General features: G+C 45.3%; 1 protein-coding gene, 1 long non-coding RNA gene and 1 pseudogene across 4 annotated transcripts; 1 reads left to right on the top strand and 2 right to left on the bottom strand.

The window, feature by feature from the left end:
* LOC111980224 (uncharacterized) overlaps positions 1–26,893 on the bottom strand; it is a 401,020-nt pseudogene that overhangs the window by 6,172 nt on the left and 367,955 nt on the right.
* LOC111980862 (serine/threonine-protein phosphatase 2B catalytic subunit gamma isoform) lies at positions 7–14,302 on the bottom strand. 3 transcript variants are annotated; one of them, XM_024011892.2, is made up of 14 exons: positions 13,864–14,302; positions 13,698–13,768; positions 5,543–5,740; positions 5,344–5,468; positions 4,941–5,052; positions 4,446–4,591; positions 4,046–4,263; positions 3,833–3,927; positions 3,568–3,693; positions 3,381–3,458; positions 2,812–2,896; positions 2,517–2,614; positions 756–782; positions 7–232 (listed from the first exon to the last, which is right to left on the bottom strand). In XM_024011892.2, the coding sequence occupies exons 2-14, from the start codon at positions 13,756–13,758 to the stop codon at positions 66–68; spliced, it is 1,536 nt and encodes a 511-aa protein (XP_023867660.1). In that variant the 5' UTR covers positions 13,759–13,768; positions 13,864–14,302; the 3' UTR covers positions 7–65. The 3 variants fall into 3 exon arrangements, with proteins under 3 accessions (XP_023867660.1, XP_023867661.1, XP_023867662.1); XM_024011893.2 differs by having other exon boundaries at positions 7–223; positions 13,698–14,302; XM_024011894.2 differs by lacking the exon at positions 756–782 and having other exon boundaries at positions 13,698–14,302.
* LOC139029472 (uncharacterized) lies at positions 974–1,415 on the top strand. Its single transcript, XR_011481791.1, has 3 exons — positions 974–995; positions 1,249–1,336; positions 1,379–1,415. It is a non-coding gene; the product is annotated as an uncharacterized lncRNA (long non-coding RNA).

Below are 26,893 nucleotides of genomic sequence, written 5' to 3'. Positions count from 1 at the left end.
GGAGAGCGGGAGGGAGGGAGGGATACGGAGAGCGGGAGGGATACAGAGGTAGGTGGGCCAGATGCCTAGGCATGTGTGTTGGTCCCGTTCTTGTTAGGTGGGCCACTGGCTGGGAGGTTGTTGGGAGGGGGAGGAGCATCTTGGCGAGGGGGCATCCGCTCATTGACCCTGTCCAGACCTCGGGCCTCCTCAAAGGACTGGATCTTATGCTGCGGGTTGAACCCTTGGATGGCTGGAGAGAGATGTAGAGTTTAGCATCAGTGCAGGAATACAGCACAATACAGGTGGTTTGGTCTGATGCTTAGTAAGGGAGGTATGGAGGTGAAGAGGAAGATTTAGGATCTAATCTACAGTCTAGTAGGTACTAGGTAGTGGTTGGTAGGGGTAATAGGAGTATAGTCTAATATGGTCATGTTTAGTGTAATATATAAAGTGTAGTCTGACATTGTAGACTTGAGGGGTTTGGTTGTTAGAAGGTTTTGGTAGTTAGAGGTAAGACACTTACTTCAAAAACATCAAGGCAGCATGGGCAAACAAACAACAGAGAGAAGGAGATTGAGACCAGGTGGAGGAGAGAGAGAGAGGGAGTGGAGCGAAGTCTCAGACTATTTGGTAAATGGCATAAATAGTCTGATGCTTTAATACCTAATGGTATGGCCACAAAACTCCTCTTAACTTAGTAATATGTATATAAACAACAATAATACACTCAAACTTTGGGGAGGGAGGAGAGAGATGAGAAATGACTTGCGTACCTCGTGCCTCTTCTGCCTGTACGGTAGCTGTGTAAGCGTGAGTAGTAGAGCCATGCCAAAAACATACAGAGAGAGAGTTAACATTACCAACAGACCCAGATCAGTGAGTTAAACATCTATAGTCAGTGAGTTGTCATCAATTTATTCAGAATGTTAAACATCTATAGTCAGTGAGTTGTCATCAATTTATTCAGAATGTTAAACTCTATAGTCAGTGATTGTCATCAATTTATTCAGAATGTTAAACATCTATAGTCAGTGAGTTGTCATCAATTTATTCAGTGTTAAACATCTATAGTCAGTGAGTTGTTATCAATTTATTCAGTGTTAAACATCTATAGTCAGTGAGTTCATCAATTTATTCAGATGTTTAAACATCTATAGTCAGTGAGTTGTTATCAATTTATTCAGTGTTAAACATCTATAGTCAGTGAGTTGTCATCAATTATTCAGTGTTAAACATCTATAGTCAGTGAGTTATCAAATTATTCAGTGTAAACATCTATAGTCAGTGAGTTGTCATCAATTTATTCAGAATGTTAAACATCTATAGTCAGTGAGTTGTCATCAATTTATTCAGTGTTAAACATCTATAGTCAGTGAGATGTCATCAATTTATTCAGTGGTTAAACATCTATAGTCAGTGAGTTGTCATCAATTATTCAGAATGTTAAACATCTATAGTCAGTGAGTTGCATCAATTATCAGAATGTTAAACATCTATAGTCAGTGAGATATCATCAAAATTTATTCATGTTAAACATCTATAGTCAGGTGAGTTGTTATCAATTTATTCAGTGTTAAACATCTATAGTCAGTGAGTTGTCATCAATTATTCAGAATGTTAAACATCTATAGTCAGTGAGTTGTCATCAATTTATTCAGAATGTTAAACATCTATAGTCAGTGAGATGTCATCAATTTATTCAGTGTTAAACATCTATAGTCAGTGAGATTTCATCAATTTATTCAGAAGTTAAACATCTATAGTCAAGTGAGTTGTCCATCAATATCAGAATGTTAAACATCTATAGTCAGTGAGTTGTTCATCAATTATTTCAGAATGTTAAACATCATAGTCCAGTGAGTTGTTACTCAATTTATTCAGTGTTAAACATCTATACAGTGAGTTGTCATCAATTTATTCAGAATGTTAACATCTATAGTCAGTGAGTTGTCATCAATTTATTCAGAAATGTTAAACATCATAGTCAGTGGAGTTGTCATCAATTATTCAGAATGTTAAAAACATCTATTAAGCAGTGAGAATATCATCAATTTATTCAGTGTTAAACATCTATAGTCAGTGAGATATCATCAATTTATTCAGTGTTAAACATCTATAGTCAGTGAGTTGTCATCAATGCAGTCAGTCATAAGATCATTCAACCCCACCCCCCAGCCCCAACCTCCCCAGCCCACTTCCCTCTCAAACGTGACACAGGAGTTACACATGACTGTGATTAGTGTAGAAAGGGGAATGTTCTGGGTTTAAGAGATTGATCAAGGTTTAAAGAGAATTCTGCAGGTTAGAGAATGTGGATTAGGGATAGGTGAGTGAGTTAGAGATTTAGTGTGTGTGAGTGAGTGAGTGAGTGAGTGCGTGAGTGAGGCAGAGAGAGTCAGGGAGCCCGAGAGAGGGAGGTGTAAGGAGGGTTAAGTCTGTTGGTGGGTTTGAGTGCAGGCAAAGGATAAAACAATTCTCTCATGATGCCATAGTAGTTCAGGTGAGAGTGTGTGTGTGCAGGTGTGCATACGTACCGCTCTCCAGGGTCTGCCGTCCTCCAGACAGAACTCCCACAGGCAAGGCCCCAGTGGGGGTCAGCCCCTTCAGCTGTAACACACTCTCATTCTCCTCTCTGTCAACACACACATTCAGTTTCCAGAGTCAACAGCATGGTTGTTTCAAGCGGGGCACCATACAAAGATTGGACTGGAAGCTGAACATAACCAAGTCCAGATAGAATCTGTATGCAGGTCTTCTCATCAATACCTTTACAGAGGTTGATTACATCTAATCAATGAAAACAGAGAGTCAAACACGCATGTACTGTACCTGAGCACAGAAAAGACACGGGCCATCTTCCCGATTGCTCGGATCTTATTCCTGATTACCTCCTTCCTCACAGCAGAAGTTCCAGCTGAGAGGGAGAGAAAGAGCAAGAGAGAACGGTAGAGGGAGAGAGAGGGAAGGAGGATAGAGAGAAAGAAGGTAGGAGAGAGGGAGGAAGAAGGGGGAGGTAAGGGACTTGTGAAACATTACACACACCGTCCGTGTTCGAGAGCAACCAAAACCGTGACGTATCATGGGTAAATTGATTTTTAGATCAGTCAGTCGACTTTAAAATCTGCTGCAATGTTGAACGCGCCCACACACACAGCTCAGCTGATACTCAGCTGCCATGTGGCAACAATAGAGGCGTTGATAAATATCTGTTGTTGGATCCGTTAGGGGTGTGAACTCTATCACCTCTCTTCACGTCTATTTTTGCTACACTGCACTTCAGTCAAAAACAACTTCACTTCCTTAAAGGTTTCATTTCCTCTTTGAAGAAACACGTTGCTACTATATCATAATTTTCATACATGGAAAGTCAATATGAAAGAGTTAAGTGTGTGTCTTACCCTCACAGGTGTCGTCTCCTTCAGACATAAGCTCGTCGTCAGAGCAGATGTTGAGCACGTTAACCAGCATCTCTGTCACTGTAGCAACATACACACACACATTATCTCACAGAGGTCGGTTTTGCAAAGGTAACAAGAAGCACAAAGTTACTATACACACCGTTATAACACACACATATACACTCACCCTTCTCTCCTACGAAGGGCAGAGACCAGGTGAAGACGTCCATGAAGTTGGGCAGCCAGTAGGGGTGGGGGGAGCAGTTGAACTGCCTGATGTTCATCACGTTGTTCTCATACTTCAGCACTGCCGCTACAAGGACACACACACACACATATATATACATAATCTATCTAGCTACCCTGTGTTGCCATGGTTTCTATCCTGTTGTCATGGTTTCTACCTTGTTGTCATGGTTTGAAATGGAGTGTGGCCTTGGTAATTTGTTTACCTTTGTTGTTGTACACGTCCAGGTAATTCGGAGCGGAGAAGATCGTGATCAGAGAAGGAAAACCTGTCGTCTGGCTTTTCCTGTACATTCTATACCTGAAATACACATTAAACAGGAAATACACTGTTTATATCACGAAACAGAATTATACTACTACTACTACTACTATTAATATGAATATTATTCATGCGTCATATTATGGATAATACTCACCCAGCGTCCTGGGCTTCATGTGCTCGTATTACTGACAGCAGATTATTGTTCATCAGAAAGTCACATACTGCTGGGTAACTGTAGAAGTAGGAGCAGCCTCGAACAGAGTTATGAGCAAAGTGTTCCTGGGTCTTCTCAGAGCCGTAGTCTTCTCCAGGGTCCGACCACAGCAGGTCACACATGGGTCCGAACGCAGGGGGCTCCTTAAACCGGTCCAGCTGGTCAACACAGAGTTAAACACAGTTAATCTACAGGGTTAAACAGTTAAATAACGCCGGATGCTCCTTATACCAGTCAAAACATTGTTAATAACATTGTCAGCTTAACCAGTTAAAATGATTAAAATAGAGTTAGAGAGTTAATCCAAAGCAGGTCAGGGGTTAGAGGTCAGGTGTCATACCTTGCGTATGTCGTCCAGGCAGGTGATTTCGGGGCTCAGGCCTCCGTGGACACACAGGAACTGCTGGTTGAGGAGCGCAGCCAGGGGAAGGCAGTCAAATGCCTCCATACACGCATCATACACACGCTCAGAGTACTTTATCTTACCTAGAACACAACAAAGAGGACATTATTATTACTATAAGACACACACACACACAGACAGGCACAGAAACCCACAGACACGCACCCACCCACACACAGACAGGCACAGAAACCCACAGACACGCACCCACCCACACACAGACACAGAAACCTGCACCCACCCACAGACAGGCACAGAAACCTGCACCCAACCACACACAGGCACAGAAACCTGCACCCAAACACACACAGGCACAGAAACCTGCACCCAAACACACACAGGCACAGAAACCTGCACCCAAACACACACAGGCACAGAAATCTGCACCCACCCACACACAGGCACACACACTAAATACACAGGACCACTCACACTCCTGTTTAAAGGTGAAGTACTCTGTGAGATGCCGGCACTCATGGTTTCCTCTGAGTAGGAACAGAGTGGTGGGGTGGTTGATCTTCAGAGTCCACAGGAACAACACACACTGAAGAGAAAGAGAGAGGGAGTTCCATCTCATGTTGCTAACACTAGCTACGATCACGACAGCTAGGATGAAGGCCAATAGATATGTAATGATATCATTAGAATACACTGGCTTAATCAGAATCTAAGAGGGACACAAAACCCAATTGTGTGTGGGGTGGGGTTCGACGACAACTGGGTACTGTGCAGCTGACTATTTAAAGATGTGCTCCTAAGCCCTGCAACTCAAGACCGGGTTACAGGCCACGGCTCTAAATGTTAGATGAAACAGCAGATGTAGAAACACACTGACCTCGATGCTGAAGTATCCTCGATCAACATAGTCCCCCAGGAATAGGTAGCGGGTGCTGCTGGGCGAGCCGCCCACCTCAAACAGCTTCATCAGGTCAAAGAACTGGCCATGGACATCCCCACACACTGCAACACACACACACGAGTTAGAGGTCCGTCTGGCGGAGAATGTTTGGGGTTAGTAACAGGTCAGAGGTTACCTGTTATAGGTGCTTCCACCTCCAGCATGCATTTCTCTTGTCGCAGGATGTTGGCTCCATCAGTGATGATGCGAAGAGCTGCTTCCTCCTCCAGACGGCCCTCCTTAACAAGATGGGTCTTGAGCACCTCAACACTGGGCTTCCCGTCTACATACAGGTCCTTTACCGTCAGCTTGGAGCCAGGGGGGTAGGGCACCGCTACAACGCAATACAACATTATTATAAAGAATATACACTACCAACACTAATTAACTAATGAATCTATCAAACACCAGGACACACCCTCTAGCATCTCTATTGGTTCATTAAAACCCAGGACACACCCTCTAGCAGCTCTATTGGTTCATTAAAACCCAGGACACACCCTCAAGCAGCTCTATTGGTTCATTAAAACCCAGGACACACCCTCTAGCAGCTCTATTGGTTCATTAAAACCCAGGACACACCCTCTAGCAGCTCTACTGGTTCATTAAAACCCAGGACACACCCTCTAATGTATCTATTGAACCCCTGGACACACCCTCTGGAGGTCTCAGGGTGCCAATCCTTCCACATTAAAATGTGGTGGCTCTAGTCTAGAGATAGACAGTGTGTGTGTGTTGCATGGCTGAGTGACTGGGTAAAAATACAGCGTCATATTTGCAAGAGGACTGGCAGGAATCAGGAAGATCAGATTTGACTGGCAATTTTTTTTTTGTATCGGTCTCCCTCCCTCTGGGCTATATTAAGTCCTAGTCACATGAATAGTCTACCATTCATTCATTCATCAGAACCCACTATTTTATGTTAGCGTCGGGGTGGTGCCAGGTATTGCATCCATAATTGCCTCTGAAAATAGCTAAAATACACTATATTTCCAAAAGTATGCGGACACCTGCTTGTCGAACATCTCATTTCAAAATCATGGGCATTAATATGGAGTTGTTCCCCCTTTTGCTGCTATAAAAGCATCCACTTTCTGGGAAGGCTTTCCACTAGCTGTTGGAACATTGCTGCAGGGACTTGCTTCCATTCAGCCACAAGAGCATTAATGAGGTCGGGCACTGATGTTGGGGGATTAGGGCTGGCTCGCAGTCAGCGTTCCAATTCAAGTTTCCAGTTTTAATGTCACATGCACAAGTAAAGTGAAATTATTTTCTTGCAAACTTAAAACCTAATAATGCAATAATCAATAACAATGTATTACTAGAAAATACACGTGAAATAAGAATAAGAAATATGAAATACACAAAGTATGTAAGCATACTATACACAGGAAATATATTTTTTTAAATGTCAGATCCAATACCATATTTCCATGTGCAGGAGTGATGGAGGTAGACATGTATAGGGGTAAGAGAGCTAGGCAACAGGATCTAAGATAAACAGAGTAGCAGTAGCTTGCATATGAGTGTGTGTGTGTTGGAGTAACAGTATGTGTGTATAGGGCCCTGTGAGTGTGCATAGAGAGTGCAAAGGTTGAAATAAAAGGTCAATAAAGATACAAGGTAAACTCAGATAGTCCATGTAGCTATTTTGTTAGCTATTTATCAGTCGTATTGTTTGGGGATAGAAGCTGTTCAAGAGCCTGTTGGTGTAAGACTTGATGCACCGGTACCTCTTGCCATGCGGCAGAAGAGAAAATAGTCTATGGCTTGGGTGGTTGGAGTCTGACGATTTTTCGGGGCTTCTTTTCACACCGCCTGATAGAGGTCCTGGATGGCAGTGATGTACTGGGATGTCCGCACAACCCTCTGTAGCTCCATGCGATCGAGGGCGGTGCTATTGCCATAGCAAGCAGTGATACAGCCAGTCAAGATGCTCTGAATGGTACAGCTGTAGAACCTTTTGAAGATTTGAGGGCCCATGCCACATTTTTTCAACCTCCTGAGGGGGAAGGGGCAATGCGGCGCCTTTTTCACAACTGTGCGTGTGTGTTTGGATCATTTGAAGTCTTTAGTGATTTGGACATTGAGGAACTTGAAGCTGTCTACCTGCTCCACTGCCGCCCCGTCGATGTGGATGGGGGCGTGCTCACCCCCCCGTTTCCTGTAGTCCACGATCAGCTCCTTGGTCTTGCTGACGTTGAGGGAGAGGTTGTTGCTCCGGCAGCACACTGCCAGGCCACTGACCTCCTCCCTGTTGGATGACTCATCGTCACTGGTGATCACCACCGTTGTGTTGTCAGCGAACTTGATAATTGTGTTGGAGTCATGCGTGGCCACACAGTTGTGGGTGAACAGGGAGTACAGGAGGGGACTAAGCACACAACCCTGTGGGGCCACTGTGTTAAGGGTCAGGAAGTCCAGGATCCAGTTGCAAAGGGAGGTGTTCAGACTCAGAGTCCTATGCTTGGTGACGAGCTTGGAGGGGACAATGGTGTTGAATGCTGAGCTGTAGTCACTGAACAGCATTCTCACATTGGGTATTCCTCTTAAAACTACATGGAGAGCAATTGAGATTGCGTTGTCTATGGATCTGTTGGGGAGCTATGCAAATTGGAGTGGGTCTAGGGTGTCTGATGGTGGAGTTAATGTGTGCCATAACCAGCCTCTCAAAGTACTTCATGATTACAGAAGTGAGCTCTACAGGGCGGTAGTCATTGTGGCATGAAGCCTTAGAGTTCTTGGGGACAGGGAAGGTTGTGGTCACCATAAAACGTGGGGATTACAGACTGGGACAAGGAGAGGTTGAAAATGATCGTGAATATGTCTGCAAGCTGTTCTGCGCACGCTCTGAGAACGAGCCCTGGAATACTGTCGGGGCACGCTGCCTTGTGAGTGTTGACCTGATTCATCCCAAAGGTGTTCAATGGGGTTGAGGCCAGGGATCTGTACAGACCAGTCAAATTCTTCCACACCGATCTTGACAAACCATTTTTGTATGGACCTTGCTTAGTGCATGGGGGCATTGTCATGCTGGAACAGGAAAGGGCCTTCCCCAAACTGTTGCCATAAAGTTGGAAGCACAGAATTGTCTAGAATATCATTGTATGCTGTAGTGTTAAAATTTCCCTTCACTGGAACTAAAGGGCCTAGCCCGAACCATGAAAAACAGCCCCAGACCATTATTCCTCCTCCACCACCAAACTTTACAGCTGGCACTATGCATTCGGGCAGGTAGTGTTCTACTGGCATCTGCCAAACCCAGATTAGTCTGTTGGACTGCCAGATGGTGAAGCGTGATTCATCACTCCAGAGAATGCGTTTCCACTGCTCCAGAGTCCAATGGCGGCGAGCTTTACATCACTCCAGCCGACACTTGGCATTGTGCATGGTGATCTTAGGCTTGCGTGTGGCTGCTTGGCCATGGAAACCCATTTCATGAAGCTCCCAACGAACAGTTCATGTGCTGATGTTGCTTCCAGAGGCAGTTTGGAACCCGGTATTGAGTATTGCAACCAAGGAGACGATTTTTATGCGCTTCAGCACTCGGCGGTCCCATTCTGTGGCCTAGCACTTCGTGGCTGAGCCGTTGTTGCTCCTAGATGTGTCCACTTCTCAATAACAGCATTTACAGTTGACCCGGGGCAGCTCTAGCAGGGCAGAAATTTTACTAACTGACTTGTTGGAAAGGTGGCATCCTATGAGGGTGCCACATTGAATGTCACAGAGCTCTTCAGTAAGGCCATTCTACTGCCAATGTTTGTCTATGGAGATTGCATGGCGGTGTGCTTGATTTTATACACCTGTCAGCAACGGGTGTGGCTGAATTAGCCAAATCCACTAATTTGAAGGGGTGTCCACATACTTTTGTATATATAGTGTATTTCTTCCCTCCATCTCTCTACCTCTATCCAACCCTCTGCCCAGTTAGTGTAACATTTCAACACAGAAGCAGGTCACACAGACAGACTGAGCCAATCATGTCACACTAAAGGTTCATCTTATCTAACCCATACGCCACATACATACTACACACACTAATCCAGGGCAGAGCTCCTGTATACGCTAGGGCCCAGGGCAGAGCTCCTGTATACGCTAGGGCCCAGGGAATCCTTAAGAGCTCCTGTATACGATCGGGCCCGGGCAGAGCTCCTGTATACGCTAGGGCCCAGGGCAGAGCTCCTGTATACGCTAGCGGGCCCAGGGAAGAGCTCTGTATACGTCGGGCCCAGGGCAGAGCTCCTGTATACGATCGGGCCAGGGAAGAGCTCCTGTATACGCTAGGGCCCAGGGCAGAGCTCCTGTATACGCTAGGGCCCAGGGCAGAGCTCCTGTATACGATCGGGCCTAGGGCAGAGCTCCTGTATACGCTAGGGCCCAGGGAAGAGCTCCTGTATACGATCGGGCCCAGGGCAGAGCTCCTGTATACGATCGGGCCTAGGGCAAAAAAAGGGCCCATATCCATACATGTATGAAGACAGTATCATTACACAGGCAGAGCGATGCAGCTGGCTGGCCTGATCAGGTTACCATCGGTAACTAAGCCAAAAGGTCAAAACGTCAACCCTCACAGAGCACTGACAACACACACGCCTCTGACAAAAACTGATTATTGATCGCAGCAAATTACACTTAACAAAAATATAAACGCAACATGTAAAGTGTTGGTCCCATGTTTCATGAGCTGAAATAAAAGATCCCAAAAATGTTCCATCTCAAATGTTGTGCACACATTTTTGGAAGGTATCTGTGACCAACCGATGCATATCTGAATTCCCGTTCATGTGAAACCCATAGATTAGGGCCTAATGAATTGATTTCAAATGACTGATTTCCTTTTATGAACTGTAACTCTTTAATCCTTAATGGTGAATCTGCCACATTACAACAAAGAAGTTATTGCAAACAACCAACACTGTGTTTCCTCCTCGGACATCATTGCATGTGCGATTGAAGCACACAATATTTACTGGGGGAGGAAATGTTGCGACACTCCTCAGCTCGGCAACAATAACAATGGTGGTGGGGGCGGCCAGTGGCACTGTTCCCCCATACTGCGGATCCCATCTCTAAAGGCATAGGTTGCTTTCTTTTGACAAACAACGGCGTGTAACTAATCAACAATATTACCATGAGAGATGTGTTCTGCCAAAATGTATGGATTCTATTGTAATACCAAGTTATCATCACCTCCATGCTGCCACTGTTTGGGTATACAGAGAAGGAGTCTCTTTTAATAAACCTGATTGGCCTAAAAAGCAGTTTGTTAAATGGTTGAAAGTAATAAGATTACATTTTGGCCTATTCTAATTTGATGTAGGGAATGGGATAGAAATAAGTTGTTTTTGTGACCAGTAGGCCTAACTAACTGGTTAGCGTAAATTACAAACAAAACAATTGGTGGGAATATGTGTGAATCTTCCAGTGGTTTAAATCTGCCTAGGCAGGCTTCGACACGGACTCATTTCTCTTCAAGAGTTGGCAGAACAACATTTGGTGCAACAGGCCTAGGCCTATACAAAATTAAACAAGCACAGGCACGCTAGATCTATTGAATGTACAGTTGGCCCAGAACAGAGCAGCACAGCTGCCCCTTAAATGTACACGGAGGGCTAATATCAAGAACATGCAGTCAAACTCTCCTGACTCAAAGTAGAGAGATCGACTGCATTACTACTTGTCTTTGTGACAGGTAGTGACGTGTTAAAAGCACCGAACTGTCTGTTCAAACAGCTAACACAAAGCTAACACACAGCTCAGACACCCTACATACCCCACAAGACATGTCACCAGAGTTCTCTTCATAATCCCCAAGTCCAGAACAGAGGCAGGGAAACGCACAGTACTACATACAACTCTATTCCACATCAAGTAACTCAAGTTAGCAGTAAAATTCCACACACACACACAAAGACAACACGGACTGTGGACACACACACTAATATTGTATTGTTGTAATGTTTTACATATTATATTGTAAATGTGTAATGGTGGAGCAGTGTAAATGGGTACAGTGCACAATGTCTTGTCTGATGTAGACCATTGTTTTATTAGGACCCCAGGAAGAGTAGCGGCTGCTTTGACAGCATCATCAGGATCCCAATAAAATACTAAATGCCGGTGATGTCTACCGGTAATGTCAGCAGATGAACCTAATTTGACTTGTTACACAATTGACGTGTGTGTCATTAAATGTTTTTTTTCCCCATTTCATGTTTACTATGGCAGCTAAAAGCTGAATTACAGTAACACATACAATAAACAGATTTAAATGAATAAGATACAACTAAATCTAAATGTCAGGGAGTTGAGACAAGAATGGAGGGTGACCGATCTGAGCGGAGGAGGGAGGGAAAGGGGAGTATCTTGGTCAGTGACAGCCACAGCGAGGGGAGTATCTTGGTCACAGTCGCAGCCACAGCGAGGGGAGTATCTTGGTCAGTGACAGCCACAGCGAGGGGAGTATCTTGGTCAGTGACAGCCACAGCGAGGGGAGTATCTTGGTCAGTGACAGCCACAGCGAGGGGAGTATCTTGGTCACAGTCGCAGCCACAGCGAGGGGAGTATCTTGGGTGCACAGTGCGGCCAGCCTACAGCGAGGGGAGTATCTTGTCACAGTCCGAGCCACAGCGAGGGGAGTATCTTGGTCACAGTCGCAGCCACAGCGAGGGGAGTATCTTGGTCACAGTCGCAGCCACAGCGAGGGGAGTATCTTGGTCACAGTCCGCAGCGAGGGGAGTATCTTGGTCACAGTCCGCAGCCACAGCGAGGGGAGTATCTTGGTCACAGTCGCAGCGAGGGGAGTATCTTGGTCACAGTCGCAGCCACAGCGAGGGGAGTATCTTGGTCACAGTCGCAGCCACAGCGAGGGGAGTATCTTGGTCACAGTCGCAGCCAGGGAGGTCAGTGGTCATAGAGTCAAGCTGTAGGCCTATGTATGAGTGAGTGTGTATGTGTGTGTTTAGCCCAGTGCTGTCTGTAGGATGGTTAACCTGGCGGCATCAGAGAGGCAGGTTTGATGACCTCAGCAGCTTAATGCTCCTAACCCTCACTACGCCACTGAGCCTGTCACACACTCACACACACGTTGGGTCCACAACAAAGGACATTGTCATAAAGAACAAGGTCATCACAGTTCTTGGAGCTCCTCAATCCTACTTGGTCTCTTCACTCCCTGTGGAGCGTAAGGCCTTACCCTCAGTCCTGTTGTTGTTTTCATAAGATAGATCAGGGTTACAGTTAGATCAGGCAACATACAGTAAGCCTACCTGCTACCATTCATAAATACCTGCTACAGTGTAGACAGAGCAGTAGCTATGCACTGTTAGGCTTGCCATTTACACGCTGTACAAGTCCTTACAAATTTCAAATAGAATCTGATATTTAGAAAGCAAATGTTGCAAGTTGGTAGCAATACCCCCACAACCCAATAGGCCACCCAGGTTGTAAATCAAAAGACCTGCTCCATGCCACTCAATCCACTGACAGTCATTCCAGCATATGCCGCAGGAGCCCTGGGTGTGTGTGTATGCTGTCGTATAACCCACCATTGCACACACACACACATCAAAATAGGTTGATGGCATCATGGGGAGGACAGGCTCGTGGTAATGGCTGGAGCGGAATTGGTGGAATGGTATCAAATACATTAAACATATGGTTTCCATGTGTTTGATGCCATTACATTTGTTCCCTTCCAGACATTATTATGAGCCGTCCTCCCCTCAGCAGCCTCCACTGACACACACACACTCTCTTTCCCACCTCACTGGTCTACTGAGCCAGACACACATCAAACAGACAGACAAGACACTTGAGAACACACACATGCTTATTTCAGTTCAGTCAGTGTGACAGTCAGATAAAACTAAAAATATAATCTAGGTAGGAGTCTCAAAAACATCTGACTATCTAGCTCGTTTGTTACAACAAGATTGATGGCAAAATCTAAGTTATTTGAGGTAAAATATTTATTAGCTTGCTATTATACTTTATTCTCTCACGACGTGTCATCCGAGTGCTGCAGACTAGCAACCTAACTAGGGAAGCTAGCTTGTAAATTAACAAACCATCCCACTTGTTCCAAGCAAGCCAAATACGATGAGCACCTGAACGATCTAAGTAGCTAGCTAACGTTAGTTGGCACGAAGCATCTTGTCCGTATTGGTGCATCTACAGCCAACCAAGCTAGTTAGCTTGATCGCTAGCTAGCTGTTTTCATCGCGAATTAGCTGCTAGCTAACTTCCTGCAACCACTTGCTGAATTAATAGAGATATGATTGCATAGCTACCTTTAATGGGCCGATCGGTGGTGGACAGTTTGGTTGGTGTTTGGTCTTTCATCACCGACATCTCGGCGTATCTGCCCCAGGAGGAAACAGTTAGCTAATAGTGTGAATTCCAAGGCGTAGCTAGCAGGCTAGCTAGTGAAATGAACTAGCCGTGCTAGCTAGCTACCTCCAACAGCACCTCTGGATCCGCAGCCGTCCTCTCCGGCAGGGGGTTAGCAGACTAGGGAAGTGCAGATCAACTGGGCAGGAACGTAATTTAGCTAGCTAGATGTGGGGAGGGAGGGGGTGAGGGGGATCACTTTAACCACTAAATGAAAGCTTTCTTCCTGCCTTGTCGAGCCTGAGGTAGCTAGTAAACCAACTGCTGTCAAATTATCTGTCAGATGAACAGACTGCTCCGGTCCAGGAAAACGTTTCCAACCGATCTCACTGTTTTCTCAGGTTTACACACCGCAGCTCAATTCATGTCTTAATTTCATCTGTTTCTTCTTGGCTGTACCTAATCTGATCCAGGCCTCTAGGTTTGGGTTTTAGTCGTGATCAAATATATCGTCCAGACTGCTGTAGGATTACTGTAGCAATCCACCACAAACGGATTTCCTACAACATGGCTGTGTCTGTGAAACGCATGGTGTTGTGGGTAGTGTAGTATTATTGTCATGCCCCGACACACCTGTGGGACACACCTGTCCACAGAAACACACACACATTTTATTTCAATAGCAACAAATATACTGTTTCCTTGAGGTCAAGATCCTTGGTGCCTGTTTGAACATTTTGATCTGATGGTATTTTTGAATTGTTTTATTGAACCTATTTAACTAGGCATGTCAGTTAAGAACACATTCTTATTTACAATGACGACCTACTAAAAGGCAAAAGGCCTCCTGCGGGGACGGGGGCTGGGATTAAAAATAAAAATATAGGACAAAACACACATCACAACAAGAAAGACACCACAACACTACATAAAGAGAGACCTAAGACAACAACATAACATGGCAGAAACACATGACAACACAGCATGGTAGCAACACAACATGACAACAACATGGTATCAACATAACATGGCAGCAGCACAACACGGAAGCAGCACAAAACATGGTACCAACATTATTGGGCACAGACAACAGCACAAAGTGCAAGAAGGTCTCAACAAGGTATGTATGCACTAGTTTTTATGTATAGGGGTAAATGCGATCTTCAGGACTACATGTGTATTTGGATATACCGTACCTACATATCTAACCTGCTGTGCAACCTTCCCCGCCTGTTTTCTTATGTTCTCATTCACAGACACTTCCTCCCAGAACAGTTTGTCTTTTAGTCAATATACTTTTCGAACACTAGATGTCAATAGCCACTAGTGAAATATACAGTAACAGTGAAATGTACATTGCCAAAAGTATGTGGACACCACTTCAAATGAGTGGTTTCGGCTATTTCAGCCACACCTATTGCTGACAGGTGTATAAAATCGAGCACACAGCCATGCAATCTCCATAGACAAACACTGACAGTAGAATGGCCCGAACTGAAGAGCTCTGTGACTTTCAACGAATCGGTGGTGTCTGTCCTGTATCTGTGGGATGTGGGAGGGATCGGGTGACATTTGCTGCCACCTTTCCAGCAAGTCAGTTTGTCAAATGTCTGCCCTGCTAGAGCTGCCCTGGTCAGCTGTAAGTGCTATAATTGTGAAGTGGAAAGGTCTAGGAGCAACAACGACTCAACCGCAAAGTAGTAGGCCACACAAGCTCACAGAACGGGACTGCCACGTAACGCGTAAAAATAGTCTGTCCTCGGTTGCAACACTCACTACCAAGATCGAAACTGCATCTGGAAGCAACATCAACATAATAGCTGTTCATCGGGAGATTCATTAAATGGGTTTCCATGGCCAAGCAACTGCACACAAGCCTAAGATCACCATGTGCAATGCCAAGAGTTGACTGGAGGGGTGTAAAGCTCGCCATCATTGGACTCTGGAGAAGTGGAAACGCATTCTCTGGAGTGATCTGGCAGTCCGATGGACTAATCTGGGTTTGGCGGATGCCAGCAGAACGCTACCTGCCCGAATGCATAGTGCCAACTTTAAAGTTTGGTGGAGGAGGAATAATGGTCTGGGGCTGATTTTCATGGTTCGGGCTAAGCCCCTTAGTTCAAGTGAAGGGAAATCTTAACACTACAACAACAATTCCGTGCTTCCAACTTTATGGAAACAGTTTGGGGAAGGCCCTTTCCTGTTCCAGCATGACAATGCCCCTGTGCACAAAGCGAGTTCCATATAAAAATGGTTTGTCGAGATTGGTGTGGAAGAACTTGACTGGCCTGCACAGAGCCCTGACCTCAACCCCATCGAACAACTTTAGTATAAATTGGAACACCAACTACGTGCCAGGCCTAATCGCCCAACATCAGTGCCCAACCTCAATAATGCTCTTGTAGCTGAATGGAAGCAAATCCCCTCAGCAATGTTCCAACATCTAGTGGAAAGCCTTCACATAAGAGTGGAGACTGTTACAGCAGCAAAGGGGGGACCAACTCCATATTATTGCCCATGATTTTGGAATGAGATGTTTGACGAGCAGGTGTCCAAATACTTTTGACCATGTAGTGTACCTGACCCATGCAAAAACTGCTCTTCGGTGTCAGTATAACAAATATATATACAGTACCAGTCAAAAGTTTGGACACACCTACTCATTCAAGGGTTTTTCTTTATTTTTACTATTTTCTACATTGTAGAATAATAGTGAAGACATCAAAACTATGAAATAATACATATGGAATAATAGAGTAACCAAAAAAAGTGTTAAACAAATCAAAAAATATTTTAGATTTTAGATTCTTCAAAGTAGACACCCTTCGCCTTGATGACAGCTTTGCACATTCTTGGCATTCTCTCAACTAGATTTATGATGAATGCTTTTCCAACAGTCTTGAAGAAGAACATCCGTTCATCTAATCTGCATCTCACAAAGAAACGGCAGTTGGATCCAAAAATTGCACATTTGGACTCATCAGACCAAAGGATATATTTCACCGGTCTAATGTCCATCGCTCGTGTTTCTTGGCCCAAGCAAGTCTCTTCTTATTATTATTGGTGTCCTTGGGTAGTGGTTTCTTTGCAGCAATTTGACCATGGAGGTCTGATAATGGTGCCAGAGAAGAAGGCAGACTTTTACGTGTCCCCAACCAACTGTGTTTTTGTTCGTTTATTTGCGTTTTTTGTAACTTATTTCTTTACTTATTTTGTATATAATGTTGCCGCTGCAGTCTCTTATGACGAAAATAACTTCTGGACATCAGGACTGCGATTACTCACCACCGACTGGCAGAATCGTTTTTTCCTTTAAGGAGTCTGACGAGCCCAACGCGAAAGATATACTGCTTTCTCGGGAACAGGCCCAGATCCCTGTGATTTGCGTGAAGAGGAGGTGGAGAAAAAGGGGCCAAAGGGTGGGCTGCCTTCTGAGAATTCGTAGGCGATCGAATAAACCCCCACTGCCTTCCATTCTGCTAGCAAACGTGCAATCTTTGGAGAATAAAATAGATGACCTACGCGCAAGATTGCACTACCAACGGGACATTCAAAACTGTAACATCTTATGCTTAACAGAGATGTGGCTGAAAGACGACACTATCAACATACAGCTGTCTGGTTATATGCTGTACCGGCAGGATAGAAAAGCCATGTCTGGTAAGACAAGGGGCGGCGGGCTATGTAAATAACAGCTGGTGCACGATAATATAAGGAAGTCTCGAGCTATCGCTCGCCTGAGGTAGAGTATGTCATGATAAGCTGTAGACCTCATTATCTACCTAGAAAGTTTTCAGCTGTTTACATACCACCACAGTCAGAGGCTGGCACTAAGACAGCATTGAATGAGCTGTATTCCACCATAAGCAAACAAGAAAACGCTCACCCAGAGGTGGCGCTCCTAGTAGCCTGGGACTTTAATGCAGGGAAACTTAAATCCGTTTGACCAAATTTCTATGTGCAACCAGAGGGAAAAAAACTCTGGACCACCTGTACTCCACACACAGAGGCGCATACAAAGCTCTCCCTCCATTTGGCAAATCTGACCATTATTCTATCTTCCTGATTGACTGCATGGCCAGGCATGACTCCAACAATGACACAGCAGTGGTAGGCCTGATCATTGACAACGACTTGACTGCCTACAGGGAGGAGGTCAGAGACCTGGCCGTGTGGTGGCAGGACAACAACCTCTCCCTCAACATGTTCAAGACAAAGGAGATGATTGTGGACTACAGGAAAAAGAGGACCGTGAACGCTCCCATTCTCATTGACGTGGCTGCAGTGTAGCAGGTTGAGAGCTTCCTCGGTGAGTTCCGTGGTGTCCACATCATCAACAAACTAACATGGTTCAAGCACACCAAGACAGTCATGAAGAGGGAACAACAAAACCTATTCCCTTTCAGGAGACTGAAAAGATTTGGCATGGGTCCTCAGAACCAGCCCAGTACATCACTGGGGCCAAGTTCCCTGCCATCCAGAACCTCTAGGTCAGAGGAATGCCCTAAAAATTGTCAAAGACTCCAGCCACCCTAGTCATAGACTGTTCTCTCTGCTACCGCACGGCAAGTGGTACCGGAGCGCCAAGTCTAGGTCCAAGAGGCATCTAAACAGCTTTTACCCACAAGCCATAAGACTCCTGAACACCTAACCAAATGGCTCCCCCTCTTTTACACCGCTGCTACTCTCAGTTGTTATCATCTATGCATAGTCACTTTAATAACTCTACCCAAATGTACATATTACCTCAACTAACCGGTGCCCCTGCACATTGACTCTGTACCGGTATCCCCTGTATATAGTCTTGCTATTGTTATTTTACTGCTGCTCTTTAATTACTTGTTACTTTTATTTATTATACGTATTTTTTAATAAATGTTTTAAACTGCATTGTTGGTTAGGGGCTCGTAAGTAAGCATTTCACTGTAAGGTGTACACATGTTGTTTTTGGCGCATGTGACTAGCTGAATCCAGGTGAAAGCTATGATCCTTTATATATTAATGTTACTTGTTAAATCCACTTCAATCAGTGTAGATGAAGGGGAGGAGACAGGTTAATGAAGGATTCTTAAGCCTTGAGACAATTGAGACATGTATTGTGTATGTGTGCCATTCATATGGTGAATGGACAAGTGTTGTCGTGGAAATTTTTACACAGGGACACTCAAAGTCAATCTTAAATGAATCATTGTTTATTGTCAGCGCACTGGAGAGCTTCCAACCAACTCAATGCACCATAGTACACGTGTCAATCAGGAGCTCTGCTGGGGCAGTCCCAGCAGTTGTCTTATATACGGCTATACACAGACAAGTTCTATTTGCATGATTTAGCATAATTCATTAATCATTACCGTTTTGTTTCATTCATGTGACAGACCAATACTGGTTCATAACATGTGACGGACCAGTATCTCATGAGGCTTCTTCTCTCAAAGCCGAAACCTTGAAACTGAGATATCTTTAGTTCGTTTTCAAAACAATGTCTGGGCATACTGCCAAATTGCAGCTACTGATAGTGAGGATTTGTACAGTCAGCCACTTGCATGAACACATAAATTGGTTTATAGAACAGCACATGAATAGAACACAGAAATTAGTTAGAAGAAAAGCACAAACATAAAAATTCCATTACAGTGCCTTTGAACGGGGTATGGTAGTAGGTGCCAGACGCATCGGTTTGAGTGTGTCAAGAACTGGGTTTTTCATGCTCAACAGTTTCCTGTGTGTATCAATAATGGTCCACCACCCAAAGAACATCCAGCCAATTGACACAACTGTGAGAAGCACTGGAGTCAACATGGTCCAGTATCCCGGTGGAACGCTTTCGACACCTTGTAGAGTCTATGCCCTGAGAAGTTGAGGCTGTTCTGAGGGTAAAAGGGGTTGCAACTCAATATTAATAAGGTATATTGGGTGGATGTTGAACTCAATAGGGTATATTGGGTGGATGTTGAATTGTATATTTGATTAGACATGTTGTTTGACTTTGTTTCAATGTTGATAGTAAAATGGTATGTTTGAATAAACGTTGTTGTTTCAATGTCGTTCCATCAACCTAAATAAAGAGGTATATTGAAATAAAATGTGAAGCCACAGTCCATTGATTCCTGCCTGAACAGTGACTCCTACTGGTATATGAGATGTAATGCATTTCAGTGAAAACTAGTCTACCAACTAGCGCCCGGTTTCCCAAAAGCATCTTACGTCTAAGTTAACAACCTGGAAGTCAGGTTAAGTCATTCTATTTAAGTTGGATTTTTACCCTAATTTCAGTGTTTACAGAGCTTGTTTAAATTAAATGAAAACAGTACTGGTTGATGACTTTTAGCTAATCCAAATTTATTTTCCATGTAAATCACAATAGGTAGACAAATGATGTTGAAACAACATTGATTCAACCAGTGTGTGCCCAGTGGCTGTCAGCCTGTTTTGGTGGGATTGGACCATTGGCCTTCATCATGCACTAAATTAGTTAATATTTACAGTAACTATGACTGGACTTAATTGACCATTAGCCATTCAGTCATCAGTCTCAATATATATTTTTTAATGGTTGACATTATACTGACAAGGCATGTCTACGCTTGTAGAATCACAAAACATGTGTTTGTTCTAACAGGGAATTTCCATTACAACGGTGCGCACACTATCCCTCCCTCAGCGGCACCAACATGCCCCCTTTTGTCATCATTCAACAAGCTTGGGTCCGGGAAGAAACTCTCCTAAACGCTGATGATTGGTTCAGTGAAACACAGGGGCAGTGTCCCAGGAGATGTACAGTATCCACTTTGTAGTGCTGATATTTTATTTGTCTGTATCTCGTTTATTCTAACTGTTACTTGATACTCAGCTGTTTGTGTTGTGTTGTAAGATCCCCAAGGCAACACCACTGACTTTATGTGTTCCAGATATAAAGGACTATGTAATCTGTGAAATAAAATAAGTATGGTATCAAAATATATCAGCCTCATTTAAATTAATGATTTTGTTATGCTATACATCCAATTTGTAAGTCGCTCTGGATAAGAGCGTCTGCTAAATGACTTAAATGTAAATGTAAATTTGTGTATGTGTGTCTGTATCATAATCTAGAACCACCAAGCATCAACAGCATTACCCTGTGGCCTAATATTGTGTTGATCTTAACGTCTTCAAGTTCCTCAGTGTACACATCACTAAGGAATTAACATGTTCCACACACACCCCTGTACACAGCCATGTTATTTTTAATCATTATTGTTATTCACTGTGTATTTATTTCTTGTTTCACTATTTCTATTTTATATTTATCTTTAACTCTGCATTGTAGCATTTAATTTTATTTAACTAGGCAAGTCAGTTAAGAACAAATTCTTATTTGCAATGACTGCCTACACCGGCCAAACCCAGACAACGCTGGGCCAATTGTGCACCGCCCTATGGGACTACCAATCACGGACGGTTGTAATACAGCCTAGAATCAAACCAGGGTGTCTGTAGTGACGCCTCAAGCACTGAGATGCAGTGCCTTAGACTGCTGCGCCACTCTGGAGCCCAAAGTAAGCATTACACTCTTAGTCTACACCTGCTGTTTATGAAACATGTGACAAAGAAAATGTAATTTGATTTGAACATGTCAGTAGTTGTTTGTTCTGATTTCATTCTTGATTAGATGTACTCCAGATTTCAACCCACAGACCAAATAAAACAAGGCAATAAGTGTAATTTTGTAAAGGCATGAATGCTGTGGCAAGACGCATCATTCACTCAAGTTTCCTCAAAATCGGGCTAGTGCTGTCAGATATTTGTGTGACTAAAGGCTCTGCATGGTCAGTCTGAAGTCTACATTGGCCGTGCAGCATTTACGGTGATACGGCCTTAGCAGAAGTCAGGGCATTCATGCTTCTTGCGCTTTATGCGTAGAGCTGTTGAGCAGAGCGTTGAAGGACGTTGTCAAGGAAGTGAGTTTGTGTTTATACAGGACCTCCTGCCCCCACCTACAGTCAACCAATCATGCCAATGCGGAACTATATGGAACCCTCTGCATTGTTACTAAATTTGGGAGGTGCACGGCGATTCAGTACGGAGCTCAATTTGGCCTCTGCATTCCTCTGTGTCACATCCTCCATATGGAGTGTCACGCCCTGACCATAGAGAGCCCTTGTTTCTCTATGGTGTAGTAGGTCAGGGCGTGACTAGGGGGTATTCTAGTTTATAATTTCTATGTTGTGTTCGAGTTTATATTTTCTATGTTGGTGTTGTTGTATGATTCCCAATTAGAGGCAGCTGATAATCGTTGTCTCTAATTGGGGATCATATTTAAGTAGCTATTTTTCCCACCTGTGCTTGTGGGATATTGTTTTGTGTTTGTGCCTGTGCACCACGTAGTCACGTTTCGTTGTTCGTTTATTGATTTATTGTTTTTGCTTTAAGTTTCACTTTTGAAATATATGTGGAACTCAACCTCCGCTGCGCCCTGTTCCCGTTCTTACGACAACCGTGACAGAATATCCCACCAACCAAGGACCAAGCAGCATGCAACGATGGGAAAAATAAGTTGGACCTGGGAAGAAATCATGGAAGGACAGGAGACCCTTCCTTGGCAGGAGTCGCAGAGGACGCAAGAAGGACGGCGACGACGCCCGGGACCCGCGCCACAGAAACCCCAATAAAAAAAATTGGGGGCGCACATGGAGCTGGCGGCTGAGCAAGAGAAGAGCCAGAGAAACATCTGGGAGGAGATAGAGAGGTGGTCGGTCGACCCAAGGAGAGTACCAGAGCCCGCCTGGGAGTCGATGGAACAGTGTGAGGAGGGATACCGGAAATGGAGTTGGCTAGGAGTATGCGGCAACGCAGGAGTTTGGAGGAGCGTGTCATCAGTCCGGTGAAACCTGGGCCGGCTCCACACATCTGGCCTCCAGTGCGCCTCCCAGTCCGGTACTAGGGAGGGGAGGTCCTGTGTCTCCTCCTCGCACTCTCCCTGAAGTGCGTGTCCCCAGCCCGGTACGTCCTGTGCCTGCTTCCTGCACTCGCCCTGAAGTGCCAGAGACGGCCAGGGAGGCATTGGGGAAGTTAGGAGAGAGAGAGATGAGAGATGTTGTGCAAGTGTGTTCTGCTCAACATCCGACCAGGGGATCCGGGTTAGCAGTCTGGTGCAACTTGGGCTGGCTCCACCCTTCTGGACTCCAGTGCGCTCCCCAGTCCGGTACGTCCTGTGTCTCCTTCGCACTCTCCCTGAAGTGCGTGTCCCCAGCCCGGTACGTCCTGTGCCTACTTCTGCACTCGCCCTGAAGTGCGTGTCACCAGTCCGGTGCCACCTGTACCGGCCCCACGCATCAGGCCTCCAGTGCGTGTCACCAGTCCGGTGCAACCTGTACCGGCCCCATGCATCAGGCCTCCAGTGCGCCTCCCCAGTCCGGTACCACCTGTGCCGGCTCCACGCACTAGGCCTCCAGTGCGTCTTCCCAGTCCGGTACGTCCTGTGCCTGCTCCACGCATCCTCCCTGAAGTGCGTGTCACCAGTCCGGTGCCACCTGTGCCGGCTCCACGCACCAGGCCTCCAGTGCGCTTCCCCAGTCCGGTACGTCCTGTGCCTGCCACCCGCACTCGTCCTGAAGTGCGTGTCACCAGTCCGGTGCCCCCTGTACCGGCTCCATGCACTAGGCGTCCAGTGCGCATTCACAGTCCAGAGCTTCCGGCGACGGTTCACAGTCCAGAGCTTCCGGCGACGGTTCACAGTCCAGAGCTTCCGGCGACGGTTTCACAGTCCAGAGCTTCCGGCGACGGTTCACAGTCCAGAGCTTCCGGCGACGGTTCACAGTCCAGAGCTTCCGGCGACGGTTCACAGTCCAGAGCTTCCGGCGACGGTTCACAGTCAGAGCTTCCGGCGACGGTTCACAGTCCAGAGCTTCCAGGGACGGGCCCGGTCCAGAGCCTCTGGCGACGGTCCACGGTCCGGAACCTCCGGCGACGGTCCACGGTCCGGAAACTCCTGCGACGGTCCCGTTCCGGAACCTCCTGCGACGGTCCACGGTCCGGAACCTTCTGCGACGGTCCACGGTCCGGAACCTCCTGTGACGGTCCACAGTCCGACCTCCTGCGACGGTCCACGATCCGGAACCTCCAGCGACGGTCCACGGTCCGGAACCTCCAGCAAGGGTCAACGGTCCGGAGCTTCCAGGCAAGGCGTCCAGTCCAGCTCCAGGGCAGGAGTTTTCCTCTGCGCCGGTGCTCAGTCCAGGCACGGCGTCCAGTCCCGCCCCAAGGCCGGAGCCTTCCTCTGCGCCGGTACCCAGTTCAGGGACGGCGTCCAGTCCTGCTCCATGGCCGGAGCCTTCTTCTGCACCGGTGCTCAGTCCAGGCACGGCGTCCAGCCTCAGCGTCCAGTTCAGCTCCAAAGCCGGAGCCTTCCTCTGCGCCGGTGCCCAGTCCAGGCACGGCGTCCAACCCAGCTCCATGGCCGGAGTCCTCCTTTGTGCGATGCCCAATCCAGGCACGGCGTTCAGCCTGGAGCGGTGGCAGGATCCGGAGTCTGGGCGGGGGCTACGGCCTACACTGGAGCCGCCACCGACACTAATCACCCCCCCCCCTACCCTCCCAAGTTGGTTTCAGGTTTTGCGGCCGGAGTCCGCACCTTTGGGGGGGGGTACTGTCACGCCCTGACCATAGAGAGCCCTTGTTTCTCTATGGTGTAGTAGGTCAGGGCGTGACTAGGGGGTATTCTAGTTTATAATTTCTATGTTGTGTTCTAGTTTATATTTTCTATGTTGGTGTTTTTGTATGATTCCCAATTAGAGGCAGCTGGTAATCGTTGTCTCTAATTGGGGATCATATTTAAGTAGCTATTTTTCCCACCTGTGCTTGTGGGATATTGTTTTGTGTTTGTCCTGTGCACCACGTAGTCACGTTTCGTTGTTCCTTTATTGATTTATTGTTTTTGCTTTAAGTTTCACTTTTGAAATAAATTTGTGGAACTCAACCTCCGCTGCGCCTTGGTCCCGTTCTTACGACAACCGTGACATGGAGCCTCCGACCACATTTTCAGATCAAGCACAAATTGGCTTTAATTTGGCTTTAATGTAGGAACGAACAGATGGAGACAGATCCACAGTCCCCTCTCCGATTTCATTGTGGGGGACAACAAAATGGAGGAGAATATTGTGGTGTGCTTACTACATTACTATACTGAGTATCACATTGGATGCAACAGTCAGGCTGGGCAAGATTAAACTTGTTAGACAATCTTTTAAGATCTAATTGCTCAACCATCCATAATTCAAAATGACATGAGTGAGGTTTTAACTAGTAGTGAATTCAAAGATACAGGACAGCTACCTAACTTCCTTCTTTGGCTGCACTACAAATTATGATCATGTTGCCATTTTCAGGATTTGTTTTTCTTCCAGAAACTGAGTGTACTTATTTGACCATTAGTCATTCAGTCATCAGTCTCTATCACGCAACAGTTTAATTTAATTATAGTTGACAGGAAATGACAAGGCATGTCTACACTTCTATTCCATTATGTTGGCTAATGGTTGCTTGATCTTGTGGTTTAAATAATTATCTGCACTTGTTTGAGCTAGTTCAGAACCTGACTAAACAAATAGTTGAAACAAGGTTAAATAAAATCACCCCGGACATTGGTATTGTTTTAGCAAAGATTATTTCCTGCTAGTGACAGACATGTAGCAGCTTTTTTATTTTTTGTTTCAATACAATGGATCTCTACACTGGAATTATTTAAGTTTTCCTCAGAGAGGAATATTTTCAGTGATGAAATGACAGACGTGTGTTACACACAGTCAGAAAGCCTATCCTATCAGGCCCAGTAATCCTCCTGCAACATTCCTAGGATTAGATAACTGCCCAGCCCTTGGTTAATTTACTGGCACTGGCTATATTAGCACCAGCCCTGGATGTCTGTCTATGGTCTCCTCTACAGTAGGCTCAGATAGGACAGGAGCTGTAATCAGAGAGAAATCTTCGATTTTGTTTATTTTTTCCATCAGAAATAAAAAAGAGATGGAGCTACTGAGGCCTGCACTTCTTATTGTCTTTATCTCAACAGCAATCGCAAAACCAGTAAGTGGATGAACATTTTATATATCTTATATATCTTTTGCCATAATTAGTAGCAGTAATGGCTATCATTACAGTATTTTCAGGTGCTGATGTGCTTTGTTCACTCCACAGTTCGACAGGCGTGGACACCACAATGGTCCACAGTTCAACAGGCCTGGACACCACAATGGTCCACAGTTCAACAGGCCTGGACACCACAATGTTCCACAGTTCAACAGGCCTGGACACCACAATGGTCCACAGTTCAACAGGCCTGGACACACCACAATGTTCCACAGTTCAACAGGCCTGGACACCACAATGTTCCACAGTTCAACAGGCCTGGACACCACAATGTTCCACGAATCCACGAGTCCTCAGAATCTGATGAATCAAGAATGACACCAGGACCAACTGCTCCAACCACAGTGAACCCTCCCACTGCTGCCATGTCAACTATCCCACCAGTGACAGAAATGTCCACGAATGGGCCAATTGTCAGTGAAACGACACCGTCACCAGGGAACGTTACTGCACGTGTCACTGAGGACATTACAACTCCCGCTCCAGAAACTCCCCCTCCACCAACTAGAGGAGACAACTAATAATGAGAGTATTCATGAGAATACTTTATTATAATTATTCCAGAGTTTATAAATCATTGCTTTTTTTAGGTCCTACTTTTTTGTATGGACTGTTTACAGTACCTGCATGATATGAAATATCTTGGCTTTTTTTGTGTTTTTTTATGCAGCAGCATTTATAGGTAATGTTATCCATAGCTTCATAATAACCCTATCAGAAGCCCTGTAATCTTTACTAGTTCAACATATGGTGGTAGTTACGGGTGTTTGGATGTCTGTGAACTAGGTGATCATAATCTGCTGGGTGTGATATAAACAATTGTGAATGTTTGATTGATTGATTGATATTGTTGTGTTACGCTCCAGTATGTCTCTTTACACACAGTATGTAGTGACTTGCTCTTTGGAGTTTTAGGCTGGTTATCTGTAAAGTACATTGAGACAACTGCTGATATAAAAAGCGCTTAATAACATACATTTGATTGATTGATTGATATTTGTTGTGAACTTGTGTACTCAATAAAGAGATA

The sequence above is a fragment of the Salvelinus sp. IW2-2015 genome, linkage group LG20 (assembly GCF_002910315.2).
Source record: "Salvelinus sp. IW2-2015 linkage group LG20, ASM291031v2, whole genome shotgun sequence".
Taxonomy (NCBI): Eukaryota; Metazoa; Chordata; class Actinopteri; order Salmoniformes; family Salmonidae; genus Salvelinus; species Salvelinus sp. IW2-2015.
Note: the sequence above shows the minus strand (reverse complement) of the source record. Positions and strands in the feature narration are given on the sequence as shown.